We start from the raw sequence: 13,801 nt of genomic DNA on the forward strand, positions 1-13,801 counted from the left end.
CAAGAGTGTGTGGGATACTCAGGACCCAGGGTGGGCTGACCTTTCCCAAAAATCAAATACCTCTGGGGGCACCTGGGTAGCTCAGTCAGTTAAGCATCCGACTCTTGATTTCAGCTCAGGTCATGATCTCAGGATCCTGAGATCAAGCCCTACATGGGGCTCTGCACTAGGTATGAAGAAGCCTGCTTAAGATTCTCTCTCTCTTCCTCTCCCTCTGCCCCTCCTCCCAATAAAAAATAAAAATAAAAAAAATACCTCTGCTGACTTAGCCTGTCAAACTGGGGCGGTGATGCCAACTATTTTATAGACATTGTGCTTTCATTTGTTAAACGAGTGGTCGTGTTTAAGATATGTATATAGTGTAACAATGACACATTCCTATATTTAATTAGCATATACCATTACTAAGTGGAATTCAGTGGAACTAACAAAAATTCATTCTGGTCCTACAATAAAATGAGCAAGATGATCAGGACTTTTTAAGATAAAAAATGTAGGTGAGTAATTTAGGATGTAAGAGAAAGCACAAAGATAGTTGCAAGGGCTTGTGACTGAGCAACTAGGTAAAAGAAGGTGATGTTTAATTTAATATTGGTGGAGTATTGGGTTTGAAGCGTGGGGAATTGGGTGTTTGGTTTTGGACACATATATCTTGGACGTGCCTATTGCCTATTAGACATCCAAATAGAGATATTGACTAGGCAATTGTATGTATGGGTCTAGAATTTATGGGAGAAGCCAGAGTGGGAAATAGAAATTTGAGACTCATTGGTATATAGATGGTTTGTAAAACATGAGTCTGGAAGAAACTATTCAGGAGTGAGCATAGGGAGAGAATACATAAGGAGGCATACCAATATTGAGAAGTCAAGAAAACATTCACGAACCAGTTGAGGAGAATGAAAAAGGTGAATAGTAAAATGGGAGAAACATCAAGAGGGGCTCATCCACACAAGTGAAGAGAGTGTTGAGGAAGGAGAGGGTTCTAGCAACTGTGACAAATGGGGTGCATGGTCAGGCAAGGTGGGAACAAAGAACGGACTATTGTATGCAGCAAGTCCGTGATGAGTGGACATCTTCACAAGAGTGCTGGGGTCAGATGGTGAGGAAACTCCCATCAGTTGGATTCCAGGGAGAAGGATAAAGAGAGATTGGAGACAGACAGGAGATAGAAGGCAAGTCTGCTGAGGTCTGGGAGAGGAAAGGAGTGGCCGCCAGAGGAGAATGTGAGCCAGAGGAGGGTTTTGTTTGTGTTTTGCAAAGACGGGAGCCATAGTAGCATGGCTGAATGCTGGTGGGACGGTAGAGAGAAACACTGATGGCAAGGCAAGAGAAAGACATGATTCAGGGGAAGAGACAGACGTCTGAGAGCCAGTTACTGTGCAGTGTGGTTAAGTACGCAAAGAAAGATACACAGAGGCCGGGAGACTGTGGCGTGAAGAGCGTGAGCACCCCCCGAGAACACTTTTATGGTTCTTGCCCACTTATCCCATTCAAAGATAAATACTACCTGTTAAGCCGGGCTTATGATCTCTATAATTAAGTTTGTAATGTGAGCAAGGCCTTACAGAGGATATGGGATAGCGGAGCAATGATAGTGACTTTTTGTTGTTGTTGTTAGAGAGTTTCTTTGAGTTTTTCTGGACACTGTCTACTAGATCAGCAGAGAAATGTAAGGCAGTTCCTCCCACCTTTTTTGTGTGTGTGTGTACAAAATTTAATGAAATAAAAAACAAAAAACAACCAAACAAGAAATCATTTTCTTCCAAAAGCTCAAACCAAAAGAATGCTCCTTACTTCATCAGACAGCAGTTCTTTTTTGTGTCTGCAGAAGTGGGCAGGTGGAGATAGAGGTGGCACAGGGTGGAAAAAACAGCTCACCGGGCTGGCTGCCTGGTGGTGCCTGCGGTTAAATGATTCCCTTCCTTCAGGTCTGGCCCCGAGGTGTTGTGCGTATTGTGCCAAAGCCAAGTGAATGGGGGAACCCATCACTTGCCCTTTGCAAATACGGCTTTCAGTGGTTTGATGGAAAACCAAGGTGTTTCTTTATTGTTTTAACCTACACGGATGGTAACAAGCTGTTTTTCTAAGGCTTATCAAAGGTTGCTTCGCAGGTGACCTGAACTGGAAATTTTCCAGTGTGGTTAAAATAAGGTGCCTTCTCAAAGGTTAGCTGTTGTTTTTGTTTTTGTTTGTGCTTTTCCTTTATTTCTCCCAACCCAAGACCCAGGGCTCCTAGAGGATAGCACCCAGCCTGGGGAACTTAATATGACGTTCGCAGATGCCAGGTACTCTGCCTCCAAAATAGATGGATTGAGGAAGGAAGGAAGAAGGGAGGGAGAGGAACCTGTCAGATCATTCCCGTTGACATGACATGACAACTGCAAATACTTCAAAGAGCAAATAGGAGACTCTGAAAGGAGCTGTTTAAGTAGAGGTTGTTCAAAGACAGTGTCCGTGATCCGTTGCATATAACCAATAAATTGTATTAGTTATAAACTACAATATGTTGTATTTTTAGAAGCTGGGGTTACGCTAGGTACCAGGCCATACTTGCTTCCTGTAGTTGATCAGTGTTGTTTTATTTGTGACAGTGCACTAACCTCTAGATTATCTGTCCAGTGGAAGGAGTCAACATCCGGATTGGGGCCTGTGTCCTATCTTTATTTCTGTGTCCCGTATTTACAACTGCTGGGCCCTCACTTATTTTTTTCCCTAAGTGGATACTGATAGGAAAAAAGCATGCAAAACAACAGTTAGTGTCCTTAGAACACATTATATAGTTTCAAAATTGCATTGATTTTGTTGATTTTTTTTTCTTCCTGGAGTGGTTATTAAATCAGTGGCTTCATGGAATCTGGAGTTCAGTGGAATCACCCAACTCCGTAAACCATGTTTATACCCATTTTCATTTACGTAAGTTAAAAATGACAGGACACGTGTTGATTAGAAAACTGTTTATTACCTCCTGTGTTATTTCAAAGTGACAGACTGAAAAGCAAATAGGACGTAAGGTGTGTCTTCTACTAAATTTGGTCAAAATCAGTTTGCACTCCAGAAAGTTAAAGTTAAGCTTAAAAATGCCTGAAGCCGGATTGATGGAACACAGTGAATGACCTCCCTTAAAAAGTGTGTGTGTGTGTGTGTGTGTGTCACAGTTTATATTATCAAAAGCATTCCCGAATAAAGACATGCAGAGAGGTAAGACGAAATCAAATGCATGACAGGGAACATATCTCAATGTACCCACCCCTCCCCACCCCCCAAAATCCACTTACTGCCCCCATGCATGTGTTCCCCATGCCAAGAAGGGCCAGCCACCTGCCTACCATGCAGGAGTCTTTGGGATCTTCCTTGACCCCATGTTCTCACCCCCTTGTCACTTGGCCTGTTTTAGTGCTAGTATCTTGTAATTTTAAGTATATTACCTGATTGTTTTGATATCTAAGTTCTCCTATCATTCTTATTTTGCTAAATTTTCCTGGTTACTTTTACTGCCCCCGACTAATTTAGAGCTGACTTCTCAAGTTCTGTTAATAAAAATCCTTTTGGAATAGGTATCGGAATTGTATTGCATGCACTGAGATAAAATTGTCAACGTGATATCGTTATGTAATCCCATCCAGGAAGTGTCTTTTTAAAACCCAGATCTTTTGAATATCCTTTTACTAAGTTTTATAGTTCTTTTTGTGAAGATTTTATGCATTTCATGATAGGATTGTATATTATATATATACATGGATGGATTATATAAGTGTATATAGTTAGTGTCTGTATAGTATACTATATATATTTTATACATTATTATATATGAGTACACGCTAATATATATATCTATTCTCTCTCATGTAGGTGTTTATTCTGTTTCTTTTTTAAAATTAGCATATGGGACGGATTTGTATATGTTGATATGTCTAATCACATTATTAAACTTGGTATTTTTAAATGAAAAGAGATTGTCTTAGATATTTTAGGACAAAAACTAGATCACTCATGAACAACAAAAATCTTGTTATTTCTTTTTTTTTTCTTAAGATTTTATTTATTTATTTGAGAGCGAGAATGAGAGAGAGAGAGAGAGCATGAGAGGGGGAGGGTCAGAGGGAGAAGCAGACTCCCCGCCGAGCAGGGAGACCGATCCGGGACTCGATCCAGGGACTCCAGGATCATGACCTGAGCTGAAGGCAGTCGCTTAACCAACTGAGCCACCCAGGCTCCCAAATCTTGTTATTTCATTTTTAGTATCTATACTTCTACCTCTTTGTTTCTTATTTAATTTACTGGGACATGCAGAACTGTGTCAAATAGCAGATAAAGAGTATCCTTGTGTTATCTCTAGTTCTAATGGAAAGGCTTTTAATGTTTAATTATTAAGTCAGATGTTCACTATAGATTTCTGGCAGATGTTTTTTTTATCATGTTAAGGAAATTTTTCTTCTCTTCTTAGGTTACTAAATAGCTTATGGTTCTCTCCACTTTCCAAGTTCACAAACGTGCCCAAACCCCTCTGTACCCTTTCTCACTGCTGATTCTTTGCTCGTGGTTGGTCCCCGCTCAGATATGCTTCTGACATCTTTTAAGACTACTATTCACTGTTCCCTCTCTATGAGGCCTTTCTGGACTGGCTTCCTGTGTCTCTCTCATCCTTCCTTTTGCCTACTCTGTGACTATTTTTGGCATATCCTTCTCCCTATAAAACTACAAAGGCCTAGAACTGAGTGCCTTAACTATTTATCTTTGTATCCCAAATGCCAAGACCCTAACATGTGTCTAGCAGAAGTACCATTAAAATGGTCTTAATAAATTAATGAATATAAGAATTATTGAAAAGTTTTCTATGGATAATGCAAGTAGGTGATTCCTCTGATTTGGATAATACTTTATTGTTTCTTGGAATTTCTTTCTTTCTCTATTTCTTAGAATTACTTAGAATTAGTTTGCAATTTCTTGAACTTTGTCCATTGTTTGGTTTCTAGTAGCACATGTTGGGTCTTGGCCCTATGAAAATGTGCCAGTTATTGGAGAGGAGGAAAAATTAATAAAGTGTTACATGTACTGTATTAAATCTTGAGAGGAGGATATCTTTTGTTGGTTATCAAAGCTCAGGAGAATAGAAGTTATTCTTGAATTTTTCACTTAATTCTATAAGAAGATACACTATTTTTTTTCCTGTGCAGGGAATTACTATCCGACCACTGGTGGAATTTCTCGATGTTAAGAGGTCCAATAAGAAACAGCAAGCGGTCAGTGAAGAAATCCATTGCCGGGTAAGTGTTAACGTAGTAATAATGATTTAAGTGATAAAAGAAAAACTTGTAGGATTCAGTCGACAGCTTGACATTCTGGCACTCATTTCTTGAAGGAGAGGGAAGTGGCAGAGGGTAAAAGGGAGAGAGGGCCAAGAAGGACTTGAGTCGGGGGGTGTGAGCAGAGCCGTACAGTGGCTTCTCCAAATTAACCTGCTAGACCTCCTGGGAATGGGGGAACAAGGAATCCCTCTGTTTTTTAAAGATTTTATTTTAGAGAGAGAGCGAGCGAGAGAGCATGACCAGGGGAGGGGCAGAGGAAGAGGGAGAGAGAGACAGAATCCCAGCTCGGGGCTCAATCCATGACCCTGAGATCATGACCTGAGTGGAAACCAAGAGCCAGATGCTCAACCGACTAAGCCACCCAGGCACCCCAGGAACAAGGAATCCCTCTTGTTACTTCCTTCAATCTGAAAATGTTTCTACTGGAAAATTATCACCATATTTCATATTTTCCAAAATTATGAACAAACTGTTATGATGAGAAAAATAACCTGAGAATTGCCTATTATTAATATAATAAAATCAGTGTATTTGGAGAGGAATCATTGCTTCTAGTAAAAACAAAACAAAACAAACAAACAAAAACCCAACAACAGAAAAAAGCAAAAACGGTCAGGGTCTTTGAAGTGTAGGCATGATATAAGTAGAGTGCAAATTACTGATTTCAGGTAAAAATTAATCAGTAGCCTACTTTTTCTGTTTTAGTTTTTTGATCATGTGAAGACTGGGATTGAAGATGTTTGTGGACATTGGGGTCACAACTTTTGGAGAGACAAGTAAGAAGGTCTTATGCCATTATAGTATGATGGGGCTCTGGCTCACTCTGGAAGCAGGACTTACTGACCTGTGTTATTTCTCAGTGTTGCAAATCTTTCCTGTATTGTGCTGTAGTATGTACTTTGAGATAAAGTTCAGCAATCACAGAGACCTGGAGCAAGATAGAAGCTTATCTTGCTCTTCTGTAAAAAGCCAGAACTCTGTAGGCAATGTAGGTGTAATAGGTGAGCTCTGCTCCACAGACTCGTCATGGTCCCAGGACGCTTCTGTCCTGGTCAATCCACGAACCACTTCCATTTCCAAGATTGCCTTTTAGACCAGAATGGCTGCTCCTGCGTTAGCCATCGTGCGCACATTCCAGGTTACACATAGGAAGAAAGATAATGAAGAGACAAAGAATATGTACTAGCTTCCTCCTAACTAGAGTTACCAGAAGCTTTCACACAATTCTTCCAGTTACACACATGGCCTGGCCTTCTGTGGCCAGCACTCAGTCATGCGGGCTCTTCTCACTGCAAGGGAGGCTGAGGAATATAGTCTATTTGGTGAAGCACTGAGGGTTCTGTTACTGTTTGTTGTTCCACACATGTCGAGGGGCTTTGTCAAATGCAGAGCTTCGGAGCACCTGACAATATAAATAGACTAACAAGTATTTTACAAATAAATTTTTAAATACAAATATTGTAACAAATAGAAATAAATATTTTAAAAGCTGCACTTATATGAAAGATTATGTGTGCTTATATAATGTGTCTGTCTATCTCTGTTTGTTTTTAACCTTTAAAGGCTTTGTGGTAGGGGTGCCTGGGTGGCTCAGTTGTTAAGCATCTGCCTTTGGCTCAGGTCATGATCTCAGGGTCCTGGGATCGAGCCCCGCATCGGGCTCCCTGCTCCGCGGGAAGCCTGCTTCTCCCTCTCCCACTCCCCCTGCTTGTGTTCCCTCTCTCTCTGTCAAATAAATAAATGAAGTATTTAAAAAAAAAAAAGCTTTGTGGTGGATAAATAAGATTCAGTGTCTCTCTTCAAGGATCTTTTTTTTTTTTCTTTAAAGATTTTATTTATTTGACAGAGAGCGCGCACGTGCGCGAGTAAGAGTGGGGAGGGGCAGAGGAAGAGAGAGAGAATCTCAAGCAGACTCTGCACTGAGCACAGAGCCTAATGCAGGACTCGATCCCGTGACCACAAGATCATGACCTGAGCCGAAACCAGGAGTCAGACACTTAACCGACCGCGCCACCCAGGCGCCCCTCTTCAAGGATCCTGTAGTTGAAATGGGCAAGGTACACTATCCAGGCAGAATTAAATACATGTTTTCATATAAACTGAAAAACAGACTTCCAGGATTAATTCGGACAGCAGGGTTGGGGACCACGGAGCGCAGGAGCCAGCTCACCCAATCGCCAGGAGCTGACCGTGTGCCTCTCCTCCTGACTTCATATTCAGTGCCATCCACATGGGTAGCTGGAGTCGTGTTCCATGTGCCGTGGAACTGACAAATGCTATAAACCAGGGCCTATTTTTTTCCCCATAAAACAATTTGTTAACATTTATCAGCACATCACTGGTTAGGAAAGCCTTTTGAAGGAGACAGACAACATTGATTTAAACTATATTTTGGTAGATTCCTCTTACTTTCTTGCCTTTGCTTTCCTAACTTGCTAATAGATGCCTTCCCTCCCCCCTGCTAATTTACGTGAAGTTGACCAACCTACCAATTTATGTAATTTAACATTAGGGAGGTTTTGAGTGCTTACTGTTTGTTCACATGTTCTGACATGATGCTGGATTATAGGAGAAGTATAAACCATGAACTCAGGACTTTAAAATTTTGCAATATAATAAAGGCAACACAGCAATGGGTGTGTGGGTGTGTGTGTGAGTGAGTGCTATCATTAAGTAATAAGATGAGTTACAGAGACTCTAAGTGCTAAAACACCCTTTACAAACCTGACCACACTGTTTACTAATGTAGAAAAGCCTCTTTGACCTAGCCTTACTTTATAAGCAAAGAAAAAATAGTTATTTGTATGGCGAGAGCACCCAGTTAGCTATGTGGGAGCACAAAGTAATAAAGCAAACTAAAATCTTCATTGCTAAAATAGGGGGTGGGGGAAGGACCATTTATCTTGGGCAGGATTCACATTTTTGCAGGCAGGGGGTGGATGAAAGAACCAACCCTACCCAGCTGCACAGTACTCTCTACGCACTACCCTGCTTTATGTCCTAACCCGTCCTAACAAAGACGGGTCCTTGTCTTTGCCAAGTCAGTGATTCAGACTTTTCTGCCTCTCTTCCTCTGTTTTTTTTTCTCAGCCAGGCCTGTTTTCCACCTACCTCCTCCCTATCCACCCGATCACTTTTCTCCCTCCTCCAGCATCCCATCAGTCCTTCCCTGGAGGGACAAGAGAGAGTAGTCACCCAGGACAGCTGGTTCCTTTCCAAAGTGGAAATTGGGTTAAGGATTTATACCACTCCTCTGCCTCCCAAACGGGGATATAGACGTGAGCAGGTGTAGGAATCAGGTCAGCATCCCTGGGGCAGTGTTAGGAGGAAGTCGTGGACCCTGTGGTCATGTGGTTTTGGTCTGGAACCTCAGGTAAAGGAACATCAAAGAAAGTCTGGTTACATCCTGTCTTTCAGGCAGAGATACTCTGTTCTCTGGGGTACATGAGTCTGTTCCAGGCAAACATCTAGAGGCTGCCAGGCTAATTGGACTATAAATACTAAAGATGGCAGAGCCAAGTCTGATTTCACGTCTAAAAGGTAATATTGCTACGTGTCTCAGGTTTTTCTCTGCAGTGTACATATTTCACTCAACCCCTGTATATTTCCATGCATGACATTCTCCAGGTAAATTTCAAAATAATTCCCTGGATTGTCAAGCCCACTGGATATCGCAGGTAGAGCAGGGAAGTGTGTGTGGGTATGGAGGAATTTGGTGCTGACGCAGGTCATTCTTAAAATTAGCTCTGCTCAGATCCTATCTCTGGTATGTACATAATTGTTGATGTTACTAAAGATCACATATAAAGAAGTGGATTGTTTTAGGTATGCTGGGTTTCTTTCCATTTCCTCTGGAATCCTTAATGCTGTGGCTTTCTAGTGGTCTTGCCAGAGAATTTGTGAGGTAGCTGATCCTTTGAGAAAGGGTAAGGCTTAAACCTTTGAGTAGGGAAGTTTCTCAAACTTGGTAAAAGGAGTCTAATGATGGCGAGAGAGAGTGCCTAGGTGTAGGTTGGCAGAGAAATGAAAGGCGTGAAAATAAAGCAAAGAAAGTGCACAGTTCCTATAAATTAGATGCCCTTGCCCTAAATGCTTATTCTTTCTTTTGTTTCTCTCTAGTGAAAAGCCAAAACAATAATAAGAATAACAGAAGTTTAAAAAGATGCGTTGCTGCCAGGAATCCTAGCCCAATGAGCCTCGTGTGAAATTCAGAATAAACATGGAAAAAACTTGGCCCCTGTGTCATGTAGTGGCCAGTCAAAAGGAGGACTCTTTAATTGTTTATTGCCCTCCAGTGTAGAACAAAGGGCTTAGTACCAAGAATGTGGGTTCACATTGTTCCTTTCATAGCACGGGTGTACCTATAAACCTCCTTGGGCTTATGGTAATCCCCATAATGCGTTTTTTTTCTTTCTCAACAAATATTCATTGCATGCTGTTTTGCTTACCTATTGGCATAATAATGTTACATAACAAACCACCCTGATACTCAGCTGCTCAAACAACAGTGACATTATTATTATTATTTTTTTAAAGATTTTATTTATTTATTTGACAGAGACAGAGACAGCGAGAGCAGGGACACAAGCAGGGGGAGTGGGAGAGGGAGAAGCAGGCTTCCCGCTGAGCCGGGAGCCCGATGTGGGACTCGATCCCAGCACCCCGGGACCATGACCTGAGCCGAAGGCAGTCGCTTAACCAACTGAGCCACCCAGGCGCCCCACAACAGTGACATTATTAAAGTGCATGAGTCACGCACGAGTCTGCGAGTCCAGGCTCTGGGCTGCGCTGGGCTGCTGTGGACTGGTCTTGCTCATGCTTCCCGGGGTTGGTTGGTTTTGTCAGCTGATCCCGGCTGGCCTTCTCTGATGTGACTGGAGTGACTGAACTCTGCTTCATGTGGCATTCACCTTTGTCCGGGGACTAAGGAGTCACTCCACACATATCCTTCTCATGGTAATTATAGAAACAAAAGAGGTAAGCTTCAATACACAAACCCATTTTAAGCCTCTGCCCCAATTGTCATGTCTGCTACAGCCCACTGACCAGAGCAGGGAACAATATTGAGGAAATAGGACAGCGCAGGTCACCTAGGCCGTGGTGGAAGGACATTGCCAAGGAATAGGGCAGACGGTGTGGGTACGGGGAGGAACTGAGGCCAAATGATCCATTCTACTCTCTGTGTTTATAGGGTGCCAGGCACTGTCCGAGGCACTGGTGATAAGGGAAAACTGGGAAAAAAGCAAATCTCTGCCCATATATATCATTCTAGTGCTAGGGGACAGAAAGTAAGATAAATTATAGAGCGTGTTTGACAATGATAATTGCTGTGCAGAAAATTATAGCTGGCAGGTAGAATAGGAAGCTCAGGGGGTGGGAAAAGGCATGCAGTTCTAATGGGATGGATGGGAGAGGCTTTTCTGGTAAGTGACTCCAGGGGAAAGATTTAAACTGAGCCCTGCAGGTGTGTGGGGGAAGGGTGTTCGCGGTGGAAGGGATACTGGGTGTAAAGGCCCACGGGTCGGAGCAGAGCTGGCGAGATTCCAGGGCAGGAAGGACACCAGTGAGGCTGGATGTGAGAAGCGCACTGCTAAGAGACGCAGCTCCAAATTGTGTAGGGCCCGCAGGTCATTGTGCGTTTACTCAAGTGAGATGCAGGGTTTTACATGGTTTGACTTATATTTTATCGGGCTCACTCTGGCTTCTGTGTCAAGGGTAGTCTGTAGGAAGGCAGTGGTGGAAGCAGGGAGACCAGTCGGGTGCCTGTTGCCAGAATCCATTGAGGGATGATGATGTCTTGGACCAGGGTAGATCCAAGAGGTAGGAGTGTAGAAGTAGTGAGGCATGGTTGGATTGTGTGAGTGTGTGTGTGTGTTGATGGTGGAACTAGCAGAAATTGCCAGTAGAGTGGATAGGAGTTGTTATAACAAAGTACCACAGACTGGGTGGTTTAAACAATAGAAATTTATTTTCTCCTACTATCTTTTTTTCTCACAGTTTTGGGGACTAGAAGTCCAAGGTCAAAGTATCAGCAGATTTGGTTTTTTCTGTGGGCTGTAAGGGAAACATCGGTTACAGGCCTCTCTCTTTGGCTTGCAGGTGGTCTCCTTCCTGCCTCTTGATGTGTTTGTGTCAAATTTCCTTTAGTCATAGAGACACCGGTCATATTTGATTGAGACCTGCCTTCATGGCCTCATTTTAACAAAGTCGCCACTGTAAAGACCCTGTCTCCAAATACAGTCACGTTCTGAGGTGCGAGGGGTGAGGACTTCAATCTGTGAATTTTTAGGAGGACACAATTCAGGCCATAACATGGAATGTGAGAGAAGGAGAAGAATCAGAGGTGACATCAGGGTTTTTGACCTGGTGGAGTGGTCATTAACTGAAATGGCGAGGACTATAGGAGAAAATGTGTTCAATCTGGGAACATCAAGACTGAGAACTGGATATCCAGGTGGGGATGTTGACTAGGCAGCTGAATAGTCATTTCCGGGGCTTGGGGGCGAGACTGGAGCAGGAGATACAAATGTGGGAGTCACTGGCACAGAGATGCCATTAAAATCAGGAGACTGGGCAAGATGGCCAGAGAGCAAGTGGAGGTAAAGAGGGCCAAGATGGAACCCTGGGCACTCCTACATCAAGAGGCTAGAAAAAAGAGAAAGACCCAACAAAAGAGGCTGAGAAAGAGGCAGGAGGGAGCCCAGGAGTGTGTCATGTTCTGGAAAATGACGTGTTAAGCAGGAGAGGTCAGGAAAGGTGAGGGCCAATGATTGGCCATTGGATTTATACTGTGGGGTCACTGATGACCTCAATACGAGTAGCTTCAGCAGAGTATTGGGGGCAAAAGCCTAATTTGTGAACATTCAAGAGAAAATCAGAGAGGAATTGGAGGAAGTATTTACACTTCTTTTTTTTTCTTTTTAAGACTTTATTTATTTATTTGACACAGAGAGAGAGAGAGAGACAGTGAGAGAGGGAACACAAGCAGGAGGAGTGGGAGAGGGAGAAGCAGGCTTCCTGCAGAGAGCCCGATGAGGGGCTCGATCCCAGGACCCTGGGATCATGACCTAAGCCGAAGGCAGACACTTAACCGACTGATCCCCCCTGATGCCCCAAGTATTAACACTTTTGAGTAATGTCGCTGAAAAGAGAAGCAGCAAAATTGCAAATGTTAAAGATATACATATTTTAATCTATAATTAGTGGATTATTAGATATATGTATATCATGGCTATATACAAAAATGTACCAGTAGTATCATTTATATACACATATATTTTATATACACATATATTCAGGTATATACATATAAAAATATATATATTGAGCAGACAAGCAAAACACTACTACTCAGTTTTTCCCTGGGTGTGGTAGAAATGATGGTAAAAACAGGCTTGTGTTTTTTGTTTTGTTTTGTTTTGTTTTTCTGGTCAATGTAGTATTAATTAACTGAAGCTTGGATTTTCTTTATTTCCAGGTTTAAGAAGTTCGATGACAAATACCTGCGGAAGCTTTTGATTCGGGAAAACCAACCCAAGTCAAGCATTGTGTCTTTGTATAAAAAGCTGGAAATAAAACATGCCATCGAGATGGCGGAGACGGGGATGATAAGCGCGGTTCCTTCCTTTGCCTCTCTGAAGTAAGTACCATTTTGCAAATAAAAGTTACTACCACTAAGTCCGTCTTTCTAGTTTTTTGACACCAGTAAGAGTAACAAATTTCACCTATGTCCTAGACCTCACAGAAGAATGAGATTCTGGTTAAACTGTGATCCCTAGAAATGTATACCTTCCTTTACGTCACCCCAGGTCGCATCATGTTGTGTTATTTTAGAACTGGCTAGTCAGAAAATATTTTGTCATGTTTAAGACGACTGTGTCTTTGTTATATTTTCTTGCGGTAACTCACTGCTTTGTTAAGGTGCCTCTTTAGCAAGCAATTTGGAATGGAATATCTTAATGTGTGTGATTATAAATATGCATGGAATTATATAGATTTCTCATACAGTCATAGTTTAAGGCTTGTAAAGAACATTAGCGATCATCTGGTACAGGGATTCTCAACATAGGCTGCATATTAAAAATATCTTAAGAGCATTTAAATAATACACATGTCCGGGCCCCACCCACACCAGTAAAACCCAAATCTCTGGTGGTAAGGCCCAGGTATGGGTATATTTTATTTATAAGTTCTTCAGATATTTCCAATATGCAGTCAGGTTTGAGAGCCACTGATCTAGTCTGTCTCCCTACTTTTAAAAATGAGGAAATGAAGATTCAGAATGATAAAGTGACTTACCCAAAATCTTATAGCAAATCCGTAGCATAACTGTAAACACTCAGTTAACAATAGGTCATTTTATCATGTAAACATTCATCCTTCCCTGCCACAAAAATGACAGAAATTACAGGTTCTGCTGATTTCTTCCTTCACTGATGAGCTTGAAGTACATTTAAAATACATGTCACCTAATTAAAATGCTATCTATGGGA

General features: G+C 42.0%; 1 protein-coding gene across 1 annotated transcript in view; it reads left to right on the top strand.

Annotated features, from left to right (window-relative positions):
- SLC9A2 (solute carrier family 9 member A2) overlaps positions 1 to 13,801 on the top strand; it is a 98,815-nt gene that overhangs the window by 70,580 nt on the left and 14,434 nt on the right. Inside the window, exons 6-8 of the mRNA XM_045885265.2 lie at positions 5,178 to 5,267; positions 6,015 to 6,085; positions 12,787 to 12,948. Coding sequence (XP_045741221.1) covers positions 5,178 to 5,267; positions 6,015 to 6,085; positions 12,787 to 12,948 — 323 coding nt within the window. The remainder of the gene's footprint in view (positions 1 to 5,177; positions 5,268 to 6,014; positions 6,086 to 12,786; positions 12,949 to 13,801) is intronic.

The sequence above is a fragment of the Mirounga angustirostris genome, unplaced genomic scaffold, assembly GCF_029215605.1.
Source record: "Mirounga angustirostris isolate CCGP_5_RB_7025 unplaced genomic scaffold, mMirAng1.0.hap1 SCAF_10, whole genome shotgun sequence".
Taxonomy (NCBI): Eukaryota; Metazoa; Chordata; class Mammalia; order Carnivora; family Phocidae; genus Mirounga; species Mirounga angustirostris.